Source organism: Meles meles, chromosome 7 (assembly GCF_922984935.1).
Source record: "Meles meles chromosome 7, mMelMel3.1 paternal haplotype, whole genome shotgun sequence".
Lineage (NCBI taxonomy): Eukaryota > Metazoa > Chordata > Mammalia > Carnivora > Mustelidae > Meles > Meles meles.
In genome coordinates this window covers 67,629,044-67,655,233 of record NC_060072.1, presented here as the reverse complement: position 1 = coordinate 67,655,233, position 26,190 = coordinate 67,629,044, and the positions used below count along the sequence as shown (strand labels likewise).

Genomic DNA, 26,190 nt, shown 5'->3' with positions numbered 1-26,190 from the left:
GCATTTAATAAGTTATTTTCTGCTTTCCATTCTCCTTTTTCTTTTCTTTTTTTCTTTTAAAGATTTTATTTGTTTATTTGACAGAGATCACAAGTAGGCAGAGGGACAGGTAGAGAGAGAGAGGGGGAAGCAGGCTCCCTGCCGAGCAGAGAGCCCAATGTGAGGCTCGATCCCAGGACCCTGGGATTATGACCTGAGCTGAAGGGAGAGGCTTTAACCCACTGAGCCACCCAGGTGCCCCCATTCTTTTTCTTCCCTATTTTCCTCTTTCCTCCCTCCTTTTCATTTTTCCTTCCCTTTTTGTACTCTCATTTCCATGGTTTTTAAGCATAATGTGTAAGGTGGGAGATTTTTTCCTGGGGTGGGGGTCTGTCATGAGAAAATATTTATGGAACCAGTGAAGGGTGCTAAGCTCTTCATAAAAATCAGGTCAGCAGAAGGGGCATACACAAGAGGTTCTCAGCGGATACCTGCCAGGGGCAAAATCCTAGTTACATATGCACTATTTATTGGATCTTTAAAATACAGGAGGCCCACACACAAGGCACATCACACACATCTTGGCAAATCATTTTCTAAACTGCAAATTCGAAGAGCTCTTGCTTTACACTGAAAAGATCCCAGGCCTGTGCCCTCGTGGTGGAAATTAAGGGAGGACATGGGACTTCTGTCACCTTTGACAGCAGTAGGATTCTTTCATTTCATGAAATAAATAAGACCACCAGGGATGGTGTTTGGTTTTTGTTTTTTTTTTTAATCCCCTCAGTTTAGTTGCATTGTACCCATATTCTACGGAATCTCACTTATACTCTGATAAAAGGTAATTTTTCTGTCTTTGTTTTCAGCCTTTTTAATTTTTTACTGAGGTATAACTGATCACAACATTATATTAGTTTGAGGTATACAACATGATAGTTCAGTATTTGTATGTATTGTGAAATGATCATCTTTTAGCAACTTTCCAGTATGCAATACAGTATTATTAACTATAGTCATCATGCTGGCCATTGCATTTCCATGACTTACTCATTTTGTAACTGGAAGTTTGTACCTTTTGACCCATTTCGACACCCCTCAACTCCTTGCCTCTGGCAACCACCAGTCTGTTCTCTATATTTATGAGCTTGGTTTTTGTTTTGTTTTGTTTTGTTTTCAGGGGGATCTCACGTATAAGTGAGATCATATGATATTTGTCTTTCTCTGTCTGACTTAATTCACTTAGCATGATACCCTCAAGGTAAAGATACACCGTGCTTTCTTTAGCCATTGACCTATTAACGGACACTTAGGTAGTTTCCCTGTCTTGGCCATTGCAAATAATGCTGCAGTGAATATGGGTGTGTGTGTGTGTGTGTGTGTGTGTGTGTATTTTTGAGTTAATAGTTTCAGTTTCTTTGGATAGATACACAGAAATGGGGTTGCGGGATCATATACAGTTGTTTTTCATTTTTTTAGGACCCTCCCTACTGTTTTCCATAGTGGCGGCGCTAATTTACATTCATAGCAAAGGCACATGAGGGTTCCTTTTTTCTCTACATTCTTGTCAGAATTGGTTATTTCTTGTCTTTTTGACTCTATTCTGACAGGTATAAGGTGGTATCTCTTTGTGGTTTTGATTTGCATTTCCTTGATGATCAGGGATGTTGAGCTGCTTTTCATGTACCTGTTGGCCATCTGTATGTCTTCTCTGGAAAAATTTTTGGCCATTTCTAAAATCAGATTTTTTTTTCTTTTTGCTATTCAGCTGTATGACTTTATGTATTTTGGATATTAACCTCTTATCAGATACATGATTTGCGAATATTTTTTTAAATTATTTTTTAAATATTTTATTTATTTGACAGAAAGAAATCACAACTAGGCAGAGAGGCAGGGAGAGAGAGAGGAGGAAGCAGGCTCCCCGCGGAGCAGAGGCTTTAACCTACTGAGCCACCCAGGTGCCCCTTTTTTAAATTTTTTAAAGATATTATTTATTTGACAGAGAGAGAGAAAGAGAGGTCACTAGTAGGCAGAGAGGCAGGCAGAGAGAGGGGGGGAAGCAGGCTCCCTGCTGAGCAGCAAGCCCGATGCGGGGCTTGATCCCAGGACCCTGGGATCATGATCTGAGCCGAAGGCAGAGGCTTAACCCACTGAGCCACCCAGGTGCCCCGATTTGCAAATATTTTCTCCTCTTCTCTAGGTTACCTTTCCTGTGTGGGAGCTTTTTGGTTTGATGTAGTCCCACTGGTTTAATTTTGCTTTTACTGCCTGGGGGATCTTTTAAAAAATTATGAGATGAGTAGACGGCAGCCAAACTGGAATGGGGAGAGGGTGAAGCAGTAGGTAGGGACCATTCATTTCAGGGATGTGATCATGAAGAGTCAGAGCTAGGTCTGTAACTTATGAAGAGCAGAGGGAAGGATTTGGGAATTTTTTACATCTTGGTTTTGGTTAGGATTTTTAGGTCCAGAAGATTCTCAACATTTTATTGGCTGAGCACAAGGGAATAGGTGAATAGAAGAGATTGAAGATAGAAAGGAAAGAGGCAGTAGTTGTTTAAAAGACTGGGATAAGATCAATAAAGGTGGCAAGTTTTCTCTCTCTCTTTTTTTAAGGTTTTATTTATTGATTTGAGAGAGAGACAGAGTGAGCACGAGCAGGGGAAGGGGGAGAGGGTGAAGCAGACTCCCGTTGACCGTAGGTGGCAAGTTTTCTTATGACAGAAGGCAGGAACAGGCAAGTAAGGTAGAGGAGAGCTCCCCGGGATTCTCTGTACATAGAGTATGAGATAATCTACTGAGACGAAGTGTGGCAGCAATAGGAGTAGATTAGGGGAGAATTTTGTAGGGATTCTTAGAGTTCGCCATTGTGAAGAATGTGATAGGGAGGGAACTAAAGATGAAGACCGGGACAGCTGAATAACATGAAGTGCCTGTCAAGACAAGTAGCGGACAGGAGAAGCTGAACCAGCCCAGCTTTCTCTAGCAGTGCTTGCAACAGCCAAATCCACACAGCAGGGAGTTTCATAAGGAAAAAAGATATTTTGGATACTATATTCCTTTCCAACAGAAGGCAGGACTTGAGGCATCCTGAGATTCAGATAACTTAAAGACATTCAGTATACATGGTATAAAGAGCAAAAATGTAAAAACCAAGTATATTGTTTCTTTGCCTTGTTTTTAAGCTCAAGCAAGCACCGTATTCCCCCAGTCATTTAGAATGTTCAAGTTTGGGCTTGCCGGTTGAAAATAAGACAAGATGCTAGAGAAAAAGGTTCTGTCTCTGATAGGTGGGCTCATTTATCCAGGTCTGTGAGATGGACTTTATTGTTCACGTGTGTTCATGTGAATGACGACGCCTCCGTGGCTGCCACAGTTCCTGGCACGTGGTGGGGATGTGATAAATATTCTTTTTTTTTTTTTAATATTTATTTATTTATTTACAGAGAGAGAGGTCACAAGTAGGCAGAGAGGCAGGCAGAGAGAGAGAGAGAAACAGGCTCCCTGCTGAGCAGAGAGCCCGATGCGGGGCTCGATCCCAGGACCCTGAGATCATGACCTGAGCCGAAGGCAGAGGCTTAAACCACTGAGCCACCCAGGCGCCCCTGTGATAAATATTCTTTCAATAAACATCTGTCTGTATGAATGAATGTATGAGTTTATCCATCTGATTTTGCAGCAGTAACTCTACCTGACATAGTAAAATATGAAAAATCCTGATTATATTGGTCATTTGGTAGCCTTGCCCTAGTGTCCTTCGACGTGTAGCTCTTTCTCTCTTGATGGGTATGCGTTGCCAGAACTTTTAATAAAGTGAAAAGAAAATCCGCGTTGATGATCTAGGACACAGAAGTGCCGAGCGAGTCCATTAACGTACCCTTCTTTCCCAGTGCGGTTCCCTACAGCATGTGTGGTGGTGACTCATGAATAATTTTGTGTTGATGGGTATAAATGGTGTTCACTTATTTATCAAATCTTTACTTGAGCACTGTGTCCTGAGCTAAGCTTGGTAGAAATGATTAAGAGTGGTAGCTTAGTTCTTGAAAAGCACAGTAGAGTAGTGATAATATTCCGTGGACTTAAGTGAGCCCGCCGGCCAACTATAGCATCTAGTAAGATAACCCGTGGTTCCATATGGTACCTGGTAGTAAAGGTTTTAAAAAAAAAAAAAGTGCTGCGGGAGTGTTTGATGCCATCATCGTGGGTTTTGCTTGGGTAATCCACTGTGACCTACAGCTTTCATGTACAAGATCCGGTGTTTCATTAGGCTTTAGTGTAAAGGACAGTGGGTGATGACTCTCCGTGGGTGATGATTTTGTAGTTCTTGCTTCCTTCCTTTGTTGGATAGTGGAAGTACTTGTCATGTTCAAGGTTGGGAGTGGGCACATTTAGACACCTCTAAATAGGCACTCCGTCCTTCTACAGAGTAGACCACAGCGCTTGAGTCCTTTCTTTCTCCCAAACACCATTATTAAATTGTGGTAGTTTTCTTTTTTTCTTTTTTTTTTTTTTTTTTTTTTGCAGGGGGAGGGCGGAAGACGACGGGTCAGTGCCCCAGCAGCACCACAGCTACCCCGAAAAAAATATGGAACGCTTCACGAATTTGCGTGTCATCCTTGCGCAGGGGCCATGCTAATCTTCTCTGTATCGTTCCAATTTTAGTATATGTGCTGCCGAAGCGAGCACTTGTGGTAGTTTTCTAAAGATTTTATTTATTTGACAGAGATCACAAGTGGACAGAGAAGCAGGCAGAGAGAGAGAGGAGGAAGCAGGTTCCCTGCTGAGCAGAGAGCCCAATGTGGGGCTCGATCCCAGGACCCTGAGATCATGACCTGAGCCGAAGGCAGAGGCTTAACCCACTGAGCCACCCAGGCGCCCAAGTTGTGGTAGTTTTCCCATCAAAACATACACAAGATGATAAAAGTGTTGCTATCTTGTTTGGGGTGTATTACGGAGGTGTTTGCATTTGTCAGAACGCATCAAACTGTACAGTTAAGACTTGTGCATTTTTATTTATTTATTTTTTAAAAGATTTTATTTATTTATTTGACAGACAGAGATCACAAGTACATAGAGAGGCAGGCAGAGAGAGAGGAGGAAGCAGTCTCCCTGCTGAGCAGAGAGCCTGATGTCGGGCTTAATCCCAGGACCCTGAGATCATGACCTGAGCCGAAGGCAGAGGCTTTAACCCACTGAGTCACCCAGGCGCCCCCACAGCTTGTGCATTTTATTCTGCGTAAATTCAATCCCCCTTCCCCCTTGCTCCCTCTCTCAAATACAGACTAAACGAAGCTCTCCCTCCTCTTGGCCTTTGTACATTTCTACACCGTGTTCGTTTCTACGTGGAAGCTCTTCCCTGTACTGTACATTCATGTGACTTCCCCCTCACCTTTTACCAGGCTTTGACCAGTATCACTTTTATCATCGGGGTCTTCCCTGATTATTACATTAAAATTGTGACTCCCTGCCATTCGCTTTCTGCACAAAGAGCCATCACAGTGTATAATTATGAGCATGGGCTCTGGAATCGGGCTCTCTGGCTCCCAATCCTTTTTCTAGCTCTATGACTTGGGTGCCCTTTCTATGGCTCAGTTTTATCACTTATAAAATGGCGGTAAGTATTGTGTCGATAGGGTTATTGAGAGGATTTGGTAGATTAGTGCATGAAGAACACTTAAAATAGTGCCTGATACATAGTAAGTTAATGTTAATTCTCCTTCCTTGCTTTGTTTTTCCCATATGTCATCTACTATACATTTAAACTGTGTGTGGTTTCCTGCCATCAGAGGAACAACTTTTCTTCTACTTGTTTTTCTTTTTCTTTACTACTATATCCTCATCACTTAATTATGCCTGATATATAATAGGTACTTAAATATTCAATAGGTGGGTGAATGAGCAAATGGGAGAGGGTTCTGTGGACTTCAGGAGGCCATGGGATGGATTGGTCAGGGGTTGGCGCACTTTTTCTGCAAAGGGCCAGATGGTAGATACTTTAGGCTTTGTGAATTATAACTACTCAGATCTGCTGCTGGACAAGAAAGCAGCACAGATGATACATAAACGAAGGAGTGTGACTCTAATGAGACTTTATTGACAAAAACAGGCAGGGGGCCAGAGTTGGCTTATAGCCTGCCATTTCCCATCTCTTGGGTTGGGAAATAATTCTTCATCTGGCTTTCCTGATTCTCTTTACCCCTCCCCTAAGGCATCTCCCACTGCAGCAATTAATGCTGCAGTGGGTCTTATAGAGCTGAAATAGAAGTAGTTTGCAAAGCACTCTATTACCCATTAATACTCAGTCTTCATTAATGGTACAAAATTTCCATAGGTCTTTTTAATATTTTCATAGTGATGATGATGTTAAGAATATATTTTGTACTTTCAGCGGTGTCATTTCAGGTCTCTGGTTTTGATTTTTTTTTCTCCAGCAGTTGAGGGCATATATCTGTACCGCTGATAATGGCCAGAAGCATATATGCTATTAGTGAACAAGTGGACATTCCACTTACTGAACAGCCAGTGCTGTGACTAACTCCTCATTGAAACAGAAACCAACAGAAATTATCCACTAGACAGTTTAGTTTTTAAAATTACACTAGAGTCTTATTTCTCCACAAAACTGTTGCCTGGCCCATAATTTTTACCTCTCTTCCCAATCAATTTGCTATGCTGGCAGGATCTTTCCATTTTTAAGTACAGTACAATGTTGGCCATATTGTATGAGTGACAAACTATGACATGTTAGCATGAACCGCATAGACTTTATTGCTATAATGAAAACACAGTGGATCGGAAATTACGTGTTTTGCTGCTGTGATGCATTGTAACTAGACATATAAGTTGAAATATATGACTGCCATTGATAGAAATTTTATGTAAGCAAATGTTTCTTATTTCACTTCTTCTGACTTTAATCATATGTCATTGTCACTGCTAACGGTTTTCCACTTGCTGTTTAACTATTTTCACCATGGGACATGTGTGCAGAGAGAACCTGAACCATACTCCCCAGGTGTTAGGGTTCTCCTGCCTCCTGTGTTGTCTCCTGTCTGTGATCCACAGCTGCAGCCTCCAGTCAAAGTGCCGTGTTCATACTCCCAAGACACCTGCTCCCTGTATCCTCCAGAGTGGTGCTTTCTCCAGCCACCTTTGGTAGAGGACCAGGTTTTTTTTCCTGCCTTGTTTCCAGTTCATCATGGATTGATTCTTTCTGTAAAATCCAATTTGAAAAAAATTGGGCAGGCCAGCAACATGATCATTAATTGGATATCATGATAAGACCAAGTTACTATCAAATTTTTTGAATAATTTCTATACTTCACTCATAGTAGACCAGTAATAGTGAATGAGTTCACAGACCATATTTTATTTATTTTGCTTTTTTAAATTGTTTTTATTTTTAAAGTTTTTGTTTATTTGAGAGAGACGGAGAGAAAGAGTGGTGGGGAGGGTCAGAGGGAGAGAGAGAAAACTATAGAGAGAGATGCGACTCCCCACTGAACAGGAAGTCCGACCTGGGATCTGGGGCTCTATCCCAGGACCCAGAGACCACCACCTGAGCTGAAGGCAGATGCTTAGCTGACTGAGCCACCCAGGCACCCCCACAGACCACATTTTAAGCCACACTACTTTAGACCAGTGTTTCTCAAATGGATTGACCTAGTGTGGGAACACTTTCTTGGGGTGCCTGGGTGGCTCAGTCGGTTAAACGCCTGCCTTTGGTTCAGGTCATGATCCCATAACCTGGGATTGACTCCCAGGTCAGGCTCCTTGCTCAGCATGGAAGCTGCTTCTCCCTCTGCCCCTCCCCAGCTTGTGCGCTCGCTCGCGCTCTCTCTCCTTCTCTCAGATAAATAAAAAGTCTTTTAAAAAATACACTTTCTCGGGGCGCCTGGGTGGCTCAGTGGGTTAGGCCACTGCCTTCGGCTCAGGTCATGATCTCAGGGTCCTGGGATCGAGTCCCGCATCAGGCTCTCTGCTCAGCAGCGAGCCTGCTTCCCTTCCTCTCTCTCTGCCTGCCTCTCTGCCTACTTGTGATCTCCGTCTGTCAAATAAATAAATAAAATCTTTAAAAAAAAAAAAATACACTTTCTCACATCAAGATGCAATACATATGCATGCCTTCCCCCGCACCCACCTCCCCACCACATTGAAATATCAGGAATGTCAGCTACCTAAGGGCAGAGGTATTTTTCTTCTTTTTCCTTGTCTTTTTCACTGTTCTGTCTCCCATACCTGGCACGTGGTAGGCCTTCAGTCACTATTTATTGCATGCAGATGTGTGTGTATATGTAACTGAATTAAAAGTTTCATAAAACAGTTCTTAACCTTCTCGTCCGTGAGACTCTGATATTTTTGTTTTGTTCAAATACACGTTGCCTTGCAGTCTGCTAAATTTATTTCACTGCCTCCTGATCGTGGGGTCATGACCCCCAGCTGATCAAATACTCCTTTAGAGGATGCGTATAGAAGATGACTTGTTCTTTCCCTTCCTTTTCCCTTCCTTTTAGAGCTTTGAGTAGCTGGGACCCACCCCACCCTCTGTAGGCCACAGCCTGGGTCTTAACAGATTCCAGAACTGCTGACCTCTTACCAGCTCAAGCTAGGTTGGTAGACCTGGCAGGAAACTAGGAGACATAGGAGTCCCCAGGTTTCTAAGAGCTAAAAAGAAGAGATGGGTGGGGGTTAGGGTTAGAGTACCTGGAAAAATCAGAAGTTAAAACCTACTCAAGACCCCCTAATACTCCTCCATTCTACTGGGAACTAAGTTTGCACACTCCTATAAATAACATCATTGCAATGGACTTGGTTCACCTGCATTTTGAAGGGTATGAAAATTTGTTTTGTAAGGCTGTAGGCGATAGCAACAATCTGTTTCGTCCCAAGTTATCTTAAAAGTCAGGGTGAAGAGACCGGTTTTTGACATATGCAGCTGAGAAGAAGGTCACACTATTCTATATGAATATGTTTATATATTCTATATATAAAGAATATATATAGGAATCTGGGAGCTAGAATCCTTCTGACAAAGGTGTGCCTGTTTGAGGAGCCCCTGCAACACAGCCGTGCTGTGAGCGTGCTGTCTGCCCCATGAGATACGGAGGATGCAGACGTCACAAGTCTCCATTGTCATGGAACTCACAGCTTAGTCAAGGAGACACATACTACAAAATTAGGGCTCTCCTGGATTCAGGCCCAGGCACTGTAAGAGAGGGGCAAGAAGGCCGGGCAGCAAGGATGCCTGAGCTGAGTCTTGAAAGTAAGTGTCCCGGGTGGGGGATGAGGTCACTGGGTGATGGGCAGTAAGGAGGGCACTTGATGGAATGAGCTCTGGGTGTTATTTGCAACTGTTGAATCACCACGTTCTACCTCTGAAACTAATAATATACTATATGTTAATTAAATTTAGATAAAATTATTTTTTTAAAAAAAGGAAGTGTCCCAGGGCATCTGAGGGTGGTCCAGACAGAGAAGGAGCAGCTCTCATGACCACACAGAGGAAAAAGAGCAGGTGCATGCTCAAGGGAAGGATCTGTCGTGCGGCAAGACAGGCAGGGATGGGTCCCTTGGAGGTAGTAGTTAAGTTGGGTAGAAGCTCATGAGAAGGGTCAAGGTTGTTGATGCTGGTCAGGGCTGACTGGCTGTTCGATAAATCCCTATTGAGAACAACATGGATTTGGGGCTCAAATCTTACTTCTTGAGTGACCTTGGACAAATTCGTAACTTTTTGCAGTCATAATAGCTAATAATAATAGATAAGGAGAAATGGGACATTCTTTCACTTTCTCACAAGATCTTCAGATTTACTGATACTTAATACATTCCATTTTTCAAATAGCAGCAGGATCCTTTTATTCAAGAAGTAAAGGATCTTGGCTTATTGTATGCACATTTTTATCAATTCCCTTAAGGTTATCATTCCTAAATATTAATAGCATTGAGCTGAGAAACTCATTTCCTTTTATTCTGTCCTGTTTTCCCTGGCTGTTCCATTTATCTGAGTACTTGCCCACTTTGCCCCATCATCTTTTGTGGGGCCTCATTTTAGCAAGCAAGAGAAGTAACTTTCACTAAGGTACAGTCATTAAGACTTCCTCTTTTATGCTGTGCCTTACAAATTCTCTGTCCGTGAGAGGCTGTTTCTGACTGTGTGTTTTTGTTTTTGCAGGTGGTTAAAATAAGTATTATCCTATTGACTTTGTAAATATTTGGTGAGCCCTCGTTGTGCTTGAGGTCATGATAGAAAAATAGAATATCTAAGACAACATATCAGGTTCAAGGGTGTTTGAAAATCCTATTGTCTAAAGATATGGATGAAGGAATTTAAATATTTGATTATGGAAAATCTCAAATATATAAAAGTGTACAAAGAATAGTCTAATGTTACCACACATACTTATCACCCACCTTCAACAATGATCAAATCGTGGCTAATCTTGTTTCATCTATATCATTATTCTTATTCCCTTCCCCTTTATTGTCTTAAAGCAAATTACAGATGTATCATTTTATCAGGGACTATTTTGCTAACAATCTCTAAAAAAAGAACTCTTAAAAAATAACTATTATAACTTAAAAATTAAAATAATTCCCTAATATCTTCAAATAGACAGTGTTCAAACTTTCAATTATATCATCAATATTGCACCTACTTTATAGTTTGACAGATTTAAAAATGTATGTTGTCACATCAGGTATCACCCCTGCTGCCAATAGCCTGGTCTCTCCTGTTTTCACCCACTTCCCATGCACCTTGACCTCCACTTCTTACCATGTTGCCTTTTCAAGTGATTCTGAATGAATTTTCTAGTGATGTTAGAGCGGATTGGAGGTGAAAAGGATTTGAACTAATAGAGTAGAGAGGAGAAAGTATGTGATGACAGATACATAGCAGAGAACCAGAAAGCAGGGAGCATTGCGTCAGAATCAGAAAATGTTGTGGACAGAAGGACTTAGTAGTTGAAGTTTAAAGGGGAAGAGTTTTCCGGTTGAAACCTGAATTGCTTATTCAGAGCTGTTATTTTGGGATCAAAAGAAGCAGTGACTGGGGAGAGGAGTTTTATCCTTGTTTACCTTGGTAACCAGTTCCAACCTCGTCTTGGGTGGAGCTTGTTGTTCTAAAAGGAAAGATGGCCTCATGCTTTCAGCACAGTGATTGAGTGCACAGCATGATCATCTGGACAGCTTGTAAAAACCCAGATTGCTGGGCCCTGCCCTAGAGTTTCTTATTCAGTAAATTTTGTGTGGAGCCCAAGGATTTGCCTGCTAACCCGCTTCCAGGTGATGCTGCTGCTAATCCAGGAGCCACACCTTGAGAACCACTGATAGTTCCAACTCGTCTCCTTTGGTATTTTCATTTCTAAAGTCACATTATCTTTGCTAAGACTTTATTGCTGCATACATTGGGAATCATTGTTTAATTGATGGATGTCCCTAGTGAGTGTCTTGGGAGGGGGAAATTGATGAGAAGTCTGTAGGTAATTTGTGTGAAAATACATTGTTTTCATAATGACCGCATAATAATATGGCACTACCAATCTAGTGGAATGTTTGTAAACATTCTCTCAGATTGAGAGATTTCTTCTTTTAAGTGAGTTGTATCTGTCTCTGGGTATGAAATTAGAAGTGCTCTTTCAAACCTAAACATTTTAGTTAAGGAAAGCTGAGAAAGCTAGGACAGATGTCATTTTTGCCCAGGTTTAGAACAAACTTACTAGTTTTCTTATTCTTTTTTTTTTTTTTCTTTCTTCACAGAGAGACTGGGCAGCTAGCCTGCCCTAAAACATCACTCAGTCAGCAACCTAGGAAAAAACTGTGGTTTTCTGCCAACCCTTTAGCTACCACGCCCATTGTTGGAACTTTCCTTAATATTTTATCCCGTTCAAATCTACTCTAAATGGGTCCTGACCAAGCTTGAAATATACCCAAAACATACTTCTGTTGGGTCTTTCTTTTTGTGCTTTAATATATAATATATGAATGTTATCCCCAGGAGATTGCTTTTCTAAGACTTCTCTAAACTTAGTTTTACTGAGCCATTGGAATAGGAAACTGCCAGACTGAGGACTCCTGCAAACAGAGCTGATCTCTGTTTAAATTATCCAACAAATAGGGCTTTTTCTAGTTTGAGCTATGACCTTAAACCCAAACCCTACTCCTTTGTTGTGGTAGTTGTATTTTCTGGTACTTTTCCCCTTCAGCAAGTCATTCAAAGAAGTAAATTATTCACCATTTAGAATTCAGAAATGAATTTGCTATCGTATGAGAATATTGGCTGTTGAAGGTTTAATTTTCTAAATGATTTTGTGTACCCAGAAGACCGAGTTATAATCAGTAGGTTTCTGGGTAAGCAAAGAATTAGAACAAAGGCATTTGGGTATTCTGAGTCTTTTATTTTGGGCCTCAACTCTATAATTGGTTATTCATTATCCTTGATTTGTAACATCATTATAAGTCCACGCATTTCCTACTTATATTAATCCGTTTATGTAGTTTATCTTAAAACTACAATTTTAGTTTTAATTAATAATCTTCATCCCTAATTTTTTAAAAATTTCAGATGAAATATATACATAGTGAAATGCACACATCTGAAGTGTATAGTTTGATGAGTTTTGACAAATGCATAAACTTGTGTAACCAACTTCTCAATCACATATGGAACAGGAGGTCCCCCAGGATCATTTGCCACTTCCTGCAAATAACTGTTTCCTATTTTCTATCACTATAGATTGCCTGTTCTTGCTTCAGACAAAAGGAATCATATAGTGCATCATTGTTTAAGTCTGGCTTCTTTTGCTCAGCATAATGTTGCATGTGTCAGTAGTTCAGTCTTTTTTAATGTGGAGTAACATTCCTCTCAGTGTATTTGGAGTAATATTGTATTGAGTATGTAAGGATTCCAGCGGAATCTTCCTCTCAGAAATGGTTTGGGGACATAGGAAAATCTTTTTAGAGCATAGGATTTTCTGAAGCCTTTCCATTTTGCCTTTCTATTTTTAAAAATACTTCGATCCAGCCATGAAAGTTGACATAGTTTTATCAACACAGATGCTCGTTAAATTAAGCTGCCTCTGAAGTAACTCAAGCCAATGGGCAAGTCAGAATTTTAACAAACATGGAAATTCTATTTTAACATTAGTACTTTACCACTTCAGTTTTGCTGTTTTTACTCTTCTGTGTAGTCCTTTGAAGTCCATTTGGAATTTATTGAGACTTTGTTGCCTTTCGGATGTGGAATATCTTGAAGAATATAACATGTGGATTTGAAAAAAATGTATGTCCTGCATTTGAGTGTTTCCTTATATAAATCAAATTAGATCAGGATGATTGATGCTATTGTTCAAATCTTCTGTGTTATTGCTGAATTTTTTTTTCCTACCTTGTATCTGCCTTTGCTCTCCTGAAAGAGGGTTGAAAATGATTGGTGGGACAAAACAAAACCGAAAAAGGGACAGGACCATACACTTAAATCTGACCATATGAAAAACTACATCAAATATAAATGACTTATGTGGTTCTCCTTTAATTGTGTTGGATTTTGCCTTATATATTTGGAAGCTCTGTTATTAGTTGCAAAAACATTTGGAGTTGTTATGACTTCCTGATGAATTGATCATTGTTATAAACTCTCTCTCTTTTTGGTAATACTTCTCAATTGAAAGCCATTTTTCTTATATTGTTATAGCCATTCCTTGGGCTTACTATGTATATGGTATTTCATTTTGCATCCTTTTATTTTCTATTTCTTTATATTTAAAGTATAGCTCTATTAACAGCATATTGTTAGTGGTTTTTTTTTGTTGTTGTTGTTTGCTTGTTTGTTTTAGCCAGTCTGACAATCTCTGGCTTTTAATAGTGTTCATTCTGTTTATATTTAATATAATTATTTATATGAATTTAAATCTACCATCGTGCCATTTGATTTCTGTTTCTCCCATCTCTTCATTGTTCCATTATTGCCTTCTTTTCGATTGAGGATTTTATTAGTATTCCATTTCATTAACCTAATTGACTTTTTACTAATATCTCTCTATTTTGTAATCTTAATGGATTGCATTGTATATTCTTAACTTATCACTGTCTACCATGAATTAGTATTAAACATCTTTGTGTATAATGTAAGAGGTTTACCCCTTTCTTCCCTTTGAACCAATCAGATTTTGATATTCTTCATGATCCTAGCTACTCTCCATCCCATGGATGGGGAAGTGCCCACAGATAAAAGAGGTATGAAAATGAATCTCATTCATTATGGTTCCCTTTACTCAAGAGCTGAATTCCCTCCAGTTTCGACCAGCTTTTCCTCACTTTCCAGTTTCTTCAAAACCACTTTTATATTTTATCCAGTGCTTTGTATTGCTGTTTGTGGGGTAGTTTGTCCAATTAATCTACTCCACCATTATCAGAAGTGGAATTCTCATTTTGTCATGTTTAATAAACTAAGCACTCTTCTGAACCCATTACCTTACTCAAAAACTTGAACAGTAACCTTTATTTAACTATGTAACTCTTCCTCTCAGTCTATTCCCCCATGTCCCTGACTTGAGGTAGCCATATCCTGAATTTCGTGTTACTATTTCCTCTTTTTTGTTTGTATTTATAGTTTTGTTGAATCTTACATGTATTTCTTTTTTTTAACTTTCTTTTTTTTTTTTTTAAGATTTTTATTTATTTATTTAGCAGACAGATCACAAGTAGGCAGAGAGAGAGGAGGAAGCAGGCTCCCCGCCGAGCAGAGAGCCCGATGTGGGGCTCGATCCCAGGACCCTGGGATCATGACCTGAGCCGAAGGCAGAGGCTTAACCCACTGAGCCACCCAGGCGCCCCTCTTACATGTATTTCTAAAATATATTTAAATTTATATTGTTTTAACTTCTAAAAGTCTCACTGAATTTATTGGAGACTTATTTTTATTTGCTATTATACTGCATAGATTTATTCACACCGCACATACATTGCTTTAGTTAGCTTTGACAACTGTATGTAATTCTGTTGTGTAAATACACCAGTTTATTCATCTCTTGTGTTGGACATTTGGTTTGTATCCATGTTTTTGGCCTTGCAAAGAATCCTACCATGAACATTTGTGTGTGTTCATGATTATGTACCTTGGAGTAAATATTGTTAGCATGAAAATGAATATGTTGAAGTTTAGGTGACAATGCAAAACTGTTACTCCCAGTGGTTAAGCCATTTTATATTCCCACCGCCATTCTGTAAGAGATTCTGTGAATCCACATCCTCTATAATACTTGGTAATGTCAGCTCCCCCGCCCTCCCAGTTGACTAAGTATAAAATGCTATCACATTGTTGTCTAAAATTTCTTGTATTTTTTTAAGGTATTTTTTTTTTTAAGATTTTGTTTGTTTATTAGACAGAGATCACAAGTAGGCAGAGAGGCAGGCAGAGAGAGAGGTGGAAACAGGCTCCCTGCTGAGCAGAGAGCCCGAGGCAGGGCTCCATCCTAGGACCCTGGGATTGGCAGTGACCTGAGCTGAAGGCAGAGGCTTTAACCCACTGAGCCACCCAGGCGCCCCTCAAATTTCTTGTATTAATGACATTAAGCCTCTAAGTGTTTATTGGCTGGAGATAATTTCTATTATATATCTGTTCATGTCCTCACCTCTCCCTTTTTAAAATCAGTTTGTAGGAATTCTATCCTTTGACTAATACTGAAGCAGACCACCTATACTATTTTTAATTTATTAGAGATCATAGGCCTTTGAATCCATCATTCTCCCAGACTACCCCATTTAGTTTGCAAACACTTCTAAACTCTTGACCCCCTTTTCCTGCTCCATTTTTCCCCTTTAGCACCTACCTCGTTTACAGTATTAAACACATTTTTATTGACTGTTTAACTACTACATGCAGGCTGTTACATGATAAGTACAGAGATTGAGATAAGCATTCATAAACATTTACTGCAATTTATTTATTTATTTTGATTTTTCTTTTTAAAAAAAATTTTACTTGTTTATTTATTTGAGAGAGAGAATGAGAGAGGGCATGACAGGGGTGAAGGTCAATGAGAGAAGCAGACTCCTTGCAGAGCAAGGAGCCGGATGCCGGACTCCATCCTGGGACTCCAGGATCATGACCTGAGCTAATGGCAGTCGCTTAACCAGCTGAGCCACCTAGGCGCCCCTACTTATTGCAATTTAATATTGTCATTTTTAAACAAATGATTGGAAATTTAAAAAACCACCGGTTCTTCACCACTCTGCAAACCATAGTCTAGGTTCTCATACCTCCGTGTCAGAGCATTTGAAAGGCTCATTGAATGGAACAGAGAAGACATACATAACTATCTGTTGTCTGTGAAAAGTGTTCATGCTGCACACAAATACAGTTGCTAACAAAGATGAATATTTGTTTTTCTAATTCAGTAAGGTGGTGAGAGTTTTTCTAATATGAGCATTACTTTGTTTTATTAGCCATCGTTATAACTGAGCCTGGCTTGAATTTCTTTGTGTTATTTTTATGTTTATTGTAGTATCTGGAGCTCTTGGAAGTGCTACTTTTAAAAGGAAAGGGAATGCAAGCCACTTAATTACATGAAATTCAGGGACTGCATGGTCTTCTTCTTAAACCTTTATGTTCTCAGTTGTCACTGAGTTTTTTCATCCTGAACTGTGACTATTAAATTTGCTCCCCACCTCTCTGGACTGTGCAAGTAAATATTTGAGAACTAGCTAAGTTCATAACCTTGCTTTGTTAACTCCTAATTGCTGGGTGACTGTAAACACCTGCCTTGAGTACTTTTGTGCTATAGTTTTTCCACATAAAGTGGTAGTGATACTTTACAACTTCTGAAGTTGAGTAAAGTTCTGAGAAATCTGCAACGGAATCTCTAAAAACTATGAAATCAAAGCAATGCTTCATGATGATAGGGCATGTTATCAGAATGAATACAGAGTAGAAAATTGATCCAAGAAGCTGTTTATCAGAACTGTAAATATGTTCATAAAAGTAAAGTGGTGAGATCTGGGTGCTTGGAAACAGTGGGCAAAGTTTTCTTTTAAACAGCGTATCCTTTATTTCCCAGACATTTACTATACCACAGTATCTGCAAAGTAGTTAGGGCCCTAATAAGGCCTTTTGGGAGAATTCACATGGGTGCTTAGTCTGGTATTTGAAGCGCATTAATTATTATTGGAAATCAGGTAGTCTTGACTTTTTCTTGCTCATAATTAAATTTTTTGCAAGAATAATTCCAATATATTTTTTTAACAGATAAAAGGATGAGTAGATTATGTCAATTTCAGCACATGCCTATTTTTCAGATAAGATGAGATAAACAGAAATTTAATATGTATCGTAGTGGAAGTCAGACAGACCTACGTTAAAACCTGGTCTTTACTATATGTTTATTTGCTGTGTTACTGTACAAAAATCAACAAACATCATTGATATCACCTATCTAATGGAGACAAATGTATCCATTTTATTGGGTTGTTGTCATGATTCGGGCTTATGAATAATTTGTGTCTATGTATAAGGACCACTGTAGATACTTGTACATGGTAGTTGTTGTATTACGAAATACCAGTGGTTGTGTGTGTGTGTTTAGTGTGTTTGCTAGTAAACCCTTTTGATAAGTCCTGTGGATTTACCACATCTGTAGATGTGGTAAAACAGAAAACGAAACAGAAACAAAGGCAAACAGAAAACAAAACGAAACAGAAACAAAGGCAAAACTGAAAGAGCAGAAATTGGGTGGGGCTGGTGCAGGAAGAAAGAAATCTCCTTTACTGAGCATTCCCCATGGCCCTCAGGAAGTTTCCACAGCCATCCCTGGTGCCCTCCACAGAGGCCTCGAGCTCTGTAGAGGGCATCATGGAAACCGTTCTATTGGACTTTCAACACCTTGCGTGCAAGAACTGAAACTCATTTTATTAACTGGTGGAGTGTGTGGTCTTACAGTGTGGTAGACGTTTGGCCACAGCTTGTTAAGTGACTGAGGTAATTCAGCTCTGCCAGTTCAGAAAATTTCTCTCCCTAGCTGACGTCTAAGTGGGGTTGTAATTTGGCATTGAGCTGTCACACCTGCTGGGAAGCATGTGTCATTTAAAGGATATAATGGTAACATCATTGTTTTTTCAGACCTAGGTTGGAATTTGCCCTTGACAAATAACAAAATGATGAGTGACGCAAGTGACATGTTGGCTGCGGCGTTGGAGCAGATGGATGGGATTATAGCAGGTAATCTGCGTCCTCTTAAAGGTGGAATCATGACATTTACTCTGCGCTTTTGGCTTTTTCATTCCAACTCTTTTATTACCTTTTCCACTTTATTTTCATCTATTGGTTGCCTTTAGATTCCCCGTGGTTTCACCTTGGTCCCTCTTCTCCATTTTATACGAGTATTATTCTCAAACTTTGTTTGAAAATGTCTAATTCCATTTCCATCCTGTGGTTCTGATTCAAGGAGAAAGAAAGTACATCTTGGGCAACCCTCTCGGGTTCCCTTCCTCCTCGGGAGCTTTGTATTATCTGTACTTTACTGTACTCCCAATAAACCTTGCTTTGCTGCCCACCAAAAAAAAAAAAAAAAAAAGAAAGTACATCTCATGGGATTTTGGTGCAGGTAGTAGTTGCAGGTCACGCTTTGAGAGATACTGCTCTACCCAGGATCTGTGGATATTCTGATCTATTACGTTGAATTTGACATTTATTTTGCCACCAGTAACTCTCACTTCTATTTATTTTCTCAATTCTCTGCTAAGCTTTGGGTCTCTAACTGCCAGATACCTCCTTTGAAATAGACTGTATGCATATCCGTGTCATCACAGAAAGATTTGAGCTCATTTTCTTTTCTCAGAAGCCTCTCTAGTAGTCTTTATCTTATTTAGTTTCATAATCATCCATCCACACAGTTTTCTAAATAGAAATTTAAGTCACTGTAGACCTTTGTCCCTCATAGCCCCTGCTTAATCAAGTTCTGTCACTTCTATCTCCCTTTAGGTTCAGCTATTCCAGGCGCCTGGGTGGCTCAGTAGGTTAAGCCTCTGCCTTCGGCTCAGGTCATGATCTCAGGGTCCTGGGATCGAGTCCCGCATCGGGCTCTCTGCTCCCCGAGGAGCCTGCTTCCTCCTCTCTCTCTCTCTGCCCGCCTCTCTGCCTACTTGTGATCTCTGTCTGTCAAATAAATAAATAAAATCTTAAATTCAGCTATTCCTTTTTTTGTTTGTTTGTTTTAATTGAGAGAAGGAACACAAGCAGGGAAGTGGGAGAGGGAGAAGCAGGCTTCCCGCTCAGCAGGGAGCCCAATGTGGGGCTCGATCCCAGGACTCTGGAATCATGACCTGAGCCAACAGCAAACGCTTAATGACTGAGCCACCCACATGCCTCTAAGCCATTCCTTTTATTCCCCTCTGAAGTCTGTCCTGTCTGTGCTTATCTCTGCCTTGCTTTGTCCTGGCAACCCTCTCCCTTGATGTTCTTGACACTCTTGCTTTCCCGCTCTAGTTCCTCATTCTCTAGACCACCAGAATTTTCTTTCTGAAACACAGATCTGGTCGTATTCCTCCCTTGTTAGGAATCTTGAGTGATTCTCTGTTATGGAAGTAGAGCAAAAACAGTGTAGATCATGACCTGCTTGTTTTCTCATCATGACCAGAGGGACCGACCAATAGGTAAACCCTTTCAGGTCCTTGTGCTCTCCTATGGGTAGTGGCGCCTTAAGGTCTCATGTCACACTCTGTGTTTTGTCACAGGAGAAGTACCTTTATGTATTTAGGAACCCATGGTCATGAAGAAAGGGTTGAAGAGGCTAGTGGGTGGGGTTTTCATCCATTTGATGGTCAGGGTCGAGATACGGGTGGCCTCTACTGCTCCTCTATTCTAGCTACCCAGCCCCTGTTGCTTATCTTTTCTGGTCATAAATTTGACCCTACTCTGTTTCAGTGGTTTGAAGAAACCACAGGTGTTTTCCTTGTCAGAGGTTCTTCCTTTGAGGGCCATGGCAAGTCAAAGTTTGGCCTCCTTTGTTCTACTTGTATATCCCGAGACCAGATTTTAATTTGACCTCCTTTGTAGATTAGACCACATCTTGTGTACTGTGTTTAGTTCTTGGAATATCTGTTTCAAAGAGGTTATTGGTAAAACTTAAGAGGAGGTGACCGTGAAGGCGAAGAATTTAACAACTTTATCTGGTAAGGAAGGAACTGGTTAAGTGTAACCTGGAAAAGTATATTCTTGCTCAGGGCATGAGAGATACTTTGACACAGTTGAATGACTATTACATGGAAAAGAGATTGGACTTACTGTGTCACAGTTTTGGAAAATATAACCAGAGCCAGATCTAGGCTGTTATCAGAGGTTATAACCTCAAACTCTTAGTGGAACTCCGTAGTCAAGACAAGTGGTGTTTCTGGACAGTAGTTGAGGATTGACGTTTTATATACTCTACTAGATGAGTATATTTTTTTCTTAGCCCTCTCAGGGCTTCAGGACCAACATTCGAGTTACTCAGAAAATCAAGACTTCCTGGGTCCCAGCTCACACTGAGGCAGTCAGTAGCTTTGTGGGTAGGACCTGGCTTTATGTTCTCAAATTACAAATTATGTTCTCAAATTACAGGAGCTCTCCACCTAAGGTAGAGGGAGATATGACTGCAAATATTTGAGGAGTTTTTCTAAATACGCATTTCTCCCCTATCCCTCACCTTGTTTTGTGATGGAGACTTAACAGAGTAGAAGGTTATTGTGGGTACATCTGTTGTGAATAGTATCATCAGGTGATTGTAGTGATTAAAACTACGGGAACAGGACACGATAGCCTGTTTTGTTTTTAAAATGCTCTACTATTCCTCCTTTTCCCTGACATACTCTCCTCAATTTCTATTTTTCTGGATTTTCCTCTCAGCCTTACATGGTTCCTGAGGGGATTGATTCAGAAGGTCATGGGAAGCATTTACCATTGGGCCTAGCATATCAGTGGTTGTTACCATTATTACAGTTTGGCGGATTTTGGTGTCCTCCTCATTTGGTCTAGTTCTAAGGAAGGTCGGTGGAATGGACTAACCGAAAGAAAGTGCCTCTCCCTGTGGTTGGAATTGATCAAGCTGTGTGGCAACTGGAGAGAGAATTTTTTTTTTTTTAAATATTTTATTTATTTATTTGACAGAGATCACAAGTAAATAGAGAGGCAGGCAGAGAGAGAGAGAGGGAAGCAGGCTCCCTGCCGAGCAGAGAGCCCGATGCGGGGCTCGATCCCAGGACCCTGAGATCATGACCTGAGCCGAAGGCAGCGGCTTAACCCACTGAGCCACCCAGGCGCCCCTGGAGAGAGAATTTACACATTGGTTCGCACTTTTATTTCCTTTATAAGACCCTCAGATTAATGAGGTGGTGGTCAAAATATCATAATTATTGACACTTAAAGTTAGTACATATAACTAATATGTATATTTGATAGACCAGAAAATAAAAATCAAAGAGATGAAGAGGTATATATGAGTGGTTTCTGAGCAGGCAATGCGTTAGTTATGTACGTTCAAGTCATAAAATGCTTTCCCTTATAAGTAATAGGGAGAAAAGGGCTGTAAAACTATTTTTTAAAGCTGATATTAGCAAGAGTGTTTGATGCTAGGCTGCAAACAAAATCATGGGAGAAAATGTTAACACACACACTTGTGTACATACACAAATATACATGTAATTCATTGAAATTCTCCAAAGATTAAATTCTGGTAAATTAACCGGGAGCCAGTCCTGTTACCCTTGACATTATGCTATGCAGTTTCCACCAAATTGTGCAACTTCTTTGCAGGGAATTTCTCAAAATCTTATGGTACCTAAATTTATATTTTGGGGAGTACTTGGCTCTTTTTACACTGATCTGCTACCTTCTTCGCCCTCATTTCCATGAGGTCAGCACATCTTTCACCAAAGTCCATTCATTATATTCTTACCGTAATACACAGTTGATGTCCCTGTTAGGTATTTGGCGATTGATATTTACCATCAATTATATGGATTTTATTTTTGCACCGAATCACTCTGACTTGGAGAGATTCACATGACTGCTTTATTCTCTTTTCCTTTTTGCTTGTTTTGATTATTCCTCACCGTGACTGGACTTGCTTGCCACCCTCAGCTTTAGGACATTATGTAATATAAACCCTGTTGCTCGCTCTGTGATTTTTTTTTTTTTTTTTTTAACCTAGGTTCTAAGGCCCTGGAATATTCCAATGGGATTTTTGATTGCCAGTCTCCCACTTCCCCGTTCATGGGAAGCCTGCGAGCTCTGCACCTTGTAGAAGACCTGCGTGGCTTGTTGGAGATGATGGACACAGATGAGAAGGAAGGTTTGAGATGCCAGATCCCAGATTCAACAGCAGAAACACTCGTGGAATGGCTTCAGAGTCAAATGGTAGATAATGGCACGTTATAGATCCTGTGCTCTGAATTCTTGTGGCTTATTCCAAAATTTAGAACATAGAGTAACTGATTAGAGCAACAACAACAAAAAAGTACGGGGCAGCAGGTTCACTGTGATTTTTATCCCTTAATGCATCCCAGTTCCCTTTAAGGATAATGCTAGTGTACATTTCATGGGCTCCAGCCCATCATTTGATTTTGCCTCTAAAGGTGGACTAGCTTTCTTGGATGACCTGCTGCGGCCTAGAACAAATAATCCTGTAAAGGAAAGAACCTTGCACGTAATAGATGCTTTCTCAGTACTATTGGAAAATTTACTGTAAAAGGACCAAGAGCAATTCAGATAGGAAACAGAATGAATAGAAGCTCGAAAGGCAGCAAGGCGGAGGTCTGCAGTATCTAATAGGAAGTGCCATCTAGTGATCTGTGGGGGTCATGTCAGTTCTAGGGTGTGAGGGAAGCTGTAGAATTGGGCTTCGAATGTTGTTCTTCTTCCTGGAACAGTGAGGCCCCTTTCTAGGCATCCGTCTCAAAAATGGATGGCATGGCGGATCTGCCCTTTCCCTGAACACATTGGTAAATACCGTGGTTTTAATACATTTGGAACAAATAAAATCTAAAGAACGCCACTAAAAATATTGAGAGACGAAGATAGAAAAAGTGTTCTTTCTGTAATACGAGTAATGCCACTGAACTATATGCTTAAGAATGGTAAAAGTGACAGATTTTCTGTGTGTATTTTACCACCACCAAACATGAGAACATTAATACTGTGATGAAATTGATGGTTGGATTGTATCTTGGCATTTCCCAGTGCAGGTGCTGGAGACAGCAAACCTGAATTTTGATTTTGGGGCTGATTCTTAGAAGCTTGCATGATTTGGGGGAAGTTTTTTAAGCTGTTTGTCTCGTTTCCTCGTTTGTGAAATGGGGACAACAGCTTCTGCCGCACAGGATTGTGAGTCCGGGGGGCTAATTTATGAGTGCTTGTCAGTGAGTCTGCTAGATGAGTCAAAAATGTAATACTGAAGAGATTGTAGAGAATAGTGGGAAAACCACGGGATCCGTTTGCAAACAGGGAAAGAAAGTGTTGGCTCCAATTCCGCGTTACTCCTACATGATTCACTTTTTTACAAGAGTACAGACATTTTTCAGACTTTGGAGAAGCTTTTACAATATTTTAGAAACTTATTACCAGTTACATAATTAAGATTTCATTTATGTTTAATGATAGCCACCTTGGGAGTCCATGTCCTTAAGACTGATACCGATCTTCTCATTAATGCCACTGAGCATTTGCAGTTCTAATTACTTTGTCTGGGCCAGGAGACCCCCTGGTTTCCTGTCAGGTGTCACGTCTTCCTTCCCTACTGATTTCTGCTGCCTGTGTCATTCTTTCATATGATCAGAAGCTTGTTGAGAAGAAAGAAAATAGTCACATTAATAGTTTGTTACTTGTGAGGGGATATTAAATCACTAAGAATGAAAGTAGCTATAGCTGTAGCCTTCTAAACACTGACAAGTTTAAGACTCCGAAGTTCCTTTCCTGTGGTTAAAACACACAAACAAACAAACAAAACCCCTAATCTGTTCAGTATGCCGTATTTGGTCAAGTACTGAGATAGAAGTGTTATCCTGTTAATAGAGATATTAATGATGGAGAATTACATGCTTTATCAAGCTCTAAGTTCAAGAGGGCAAACAGAAAAATATGTCAAATTATTTGAGCCAAGCAAGCAGTTTCTGTTTGCTTTAGGTCTAACTCCATGAGTTGCCTAGAACATTCATACTATGCTTTTCCCAATAGATGACGTTGAGGATCATGACCTTGATCAGGGCATAAAATCCCACAAATGTCCAGTTACTTGGCAGCTTTAATATGAGGCATTTGCAAAATCAGCAGAAATGACAAAAGTGCAGTTTTCAACAAAGTGAGTGGAAATGCGATGATAGATATCCAAATCGGCATTGTGGCTGATAAGATAAAGTGAAGTGTGCCTCACTGCCTTCTGACCTGATAAGTCACAATACATTTCCGTCTTATTCCTACATTTAAAAAATAGGCCCTATTAATTGCAAGTGTATCTTTTAAAAAAGTTTTTAGAACAAGTTTCATAAAAATAAAAATACTCATAACTTCAGAGGTGGGGCACATTTCTCTCCAGTCCCTGACTCTCTGCCACATGACCCATTCCAGGCCTGTCATCCCCAGAACCCCCCGCTGCTGTCTGCCCAGCTTCCCTTTTCATGTATGTCTCCAGGAAATGTTTGTTACAGCTTTGGCAAACAAGGCCCATCTTAAGATAGGGTCACAGATCATCTGAGTTCAGCAGGGTCTCAGTGAGACATCCTAGCTCACGTGAAAGCTGCCTTCCCCCTTCTGGTACCAGGCTTCTGGTAAACTCCCATGAAAAGCATCCACAGATGCAGGGCAACAAATGGAGCGAGTCAGCAGAATTCTTGGGAGAAGCCAGCGCAGTGTGATAAGTGAGAGATGAGCTTTATCATGAAATCCCCAGGGACGAATGTTTGTGAGGACTGAATGGAAAAAGATGTGTCTGTTCTTCCATGAAAGTGAGTCAAGAAGGGTTAAGGGGCAGGAAAAATAAGGCAGTATTTTTTTCTTGATCTCGTGTTCCCCTTCTCTTGCTACGTGTGCATCCTGTCACATCGCTGGCTTTCAGGAAAGATTGCATAAGTGAATGAATAATGGGTGGGCATATGAATATCGGAAGCTACTCAAATAGGAGCTGGGTCTTAGCTTCTAGGGCTCTTCTAGTTCATCCTTCTGGATCTCAGAGGGCTTTGGAGTATCCCTGCCCAGGATAGTGCAGTCTCAACATGTCCCCTTCTCCCCTCTGCAGAAGCTTCAGGGAGCATGGTGGTGGGCATGAAAATGAGGTGAGGAAGGGCCAGAACGTGTCTCCCCTGCTCACGTAAGGTGTCTGAAAGAACCTTTTGGGGGACACTAAAGACACCTGTCAAACTCTGCCCTGGCCATGGAGACATGGACAAGGAGCTGTGCCTGCATCCGCTGTGTCACGGGCTAGCCACTGGAGCTTGGCCGCAGAGACCCAGATACCTCCAGGGAGGCTCCCTCAAGATATTTCTAATGAGACCGGCAGATGAGAGCACTTGGCACCTGCTGCTCTTACAGGCATTTGAGATGGAGTTCCATTTTTGCAGTAGGGCATCCTAGAAGTTGGCCGGCTATTGGGGTCCTTCTCACCCCCAGAACACTTGTTTCTTGCTCCCGTTGGCTATCGAGTAAAGAAGATGTGTTCTGTTTCTCGAAAACAAGCACCGAGAAAAATTACAACCCAGAAATAAAAGCCATATTTCTGATTTTGACCATATCTGCTCTCTCGACTTGGAAAGTACAGGAGGTACTCGGGCTTATCCTGAGCTTCGGGCTTCGATGCACTTTCTGGCGACTTTGAATAAACAGGCACCTTTTCTTAGGAGAGGGTCACGAGTAGGCTTTTTGGGTGTGATGCTGTGTATGTGAGATGGGTTTCTCCCTTTGGATTTCTTTTTGAGCAGACCTGATGAGATTTTGGAATAAATAGACAGCTTCCTGAAAAGGTTGTCCGCATTGCCTCGGTATCATATTTATTTTTTAGAGTCGTAACAGAAATTTCGGAGGAGACAATAAATGGGGTGTTTCAAGATTAATGGAGGCAGACCTGCTAGTACATAGGGTCATCAGCCAATCAGTGGGGACGCTCCAGTGGGGACGCTCCAGTGGCTCCCAATGGCAGTGGTGTTGCCCTGAGATCATTATGTACGGCACAAGGTGAGAGCCTCACTGCCCTAATTC

The 26,190-nt window shown here is 40.7% G+C and overlaps 1 protein-coding gene and 1 non-coding gene across 7 annotated transcripts in view; one reads left to right on the top strand and one right to left on the bottom strand.

Moving 5' to 3' along the window:
• PPFIBP1 (PPFIA binding protein 1) overlaps positions 1-26,190 on the top strand; it is a 178,911-nt gene that overhangs the window by 101,881 nt on the left and 50,840 nt on the right. For all 6 annotated transcript variants that reach the window (XM_046012035.1, XM_046012038.1, XM_046012037.1 and 3 more), the window contains exons 3-4: positions 18,091-18,189; positions 22,157-22,362. In XM_046012035.1, coding sequence (XP_045867991.1) covers positions 18,126-18,189; positions 22,157-22,362 — 270 coding nt within the window. In that variant the 5' untranslated portion in view covers positions 18,091-18,125. The remainder of the gene's footprint in view (positions 1-18,090; positions 18,190-22,156; positions 22,363-26,190) is intronic.
• On the bottom strand, positions 4,558-4,664 carry LOC123947749. Its single transcript, XR_006819793.1, has one exon. It is a non-coding gene; the product is annotated as a U6 spliceosomal RNA (small nuclear RNA).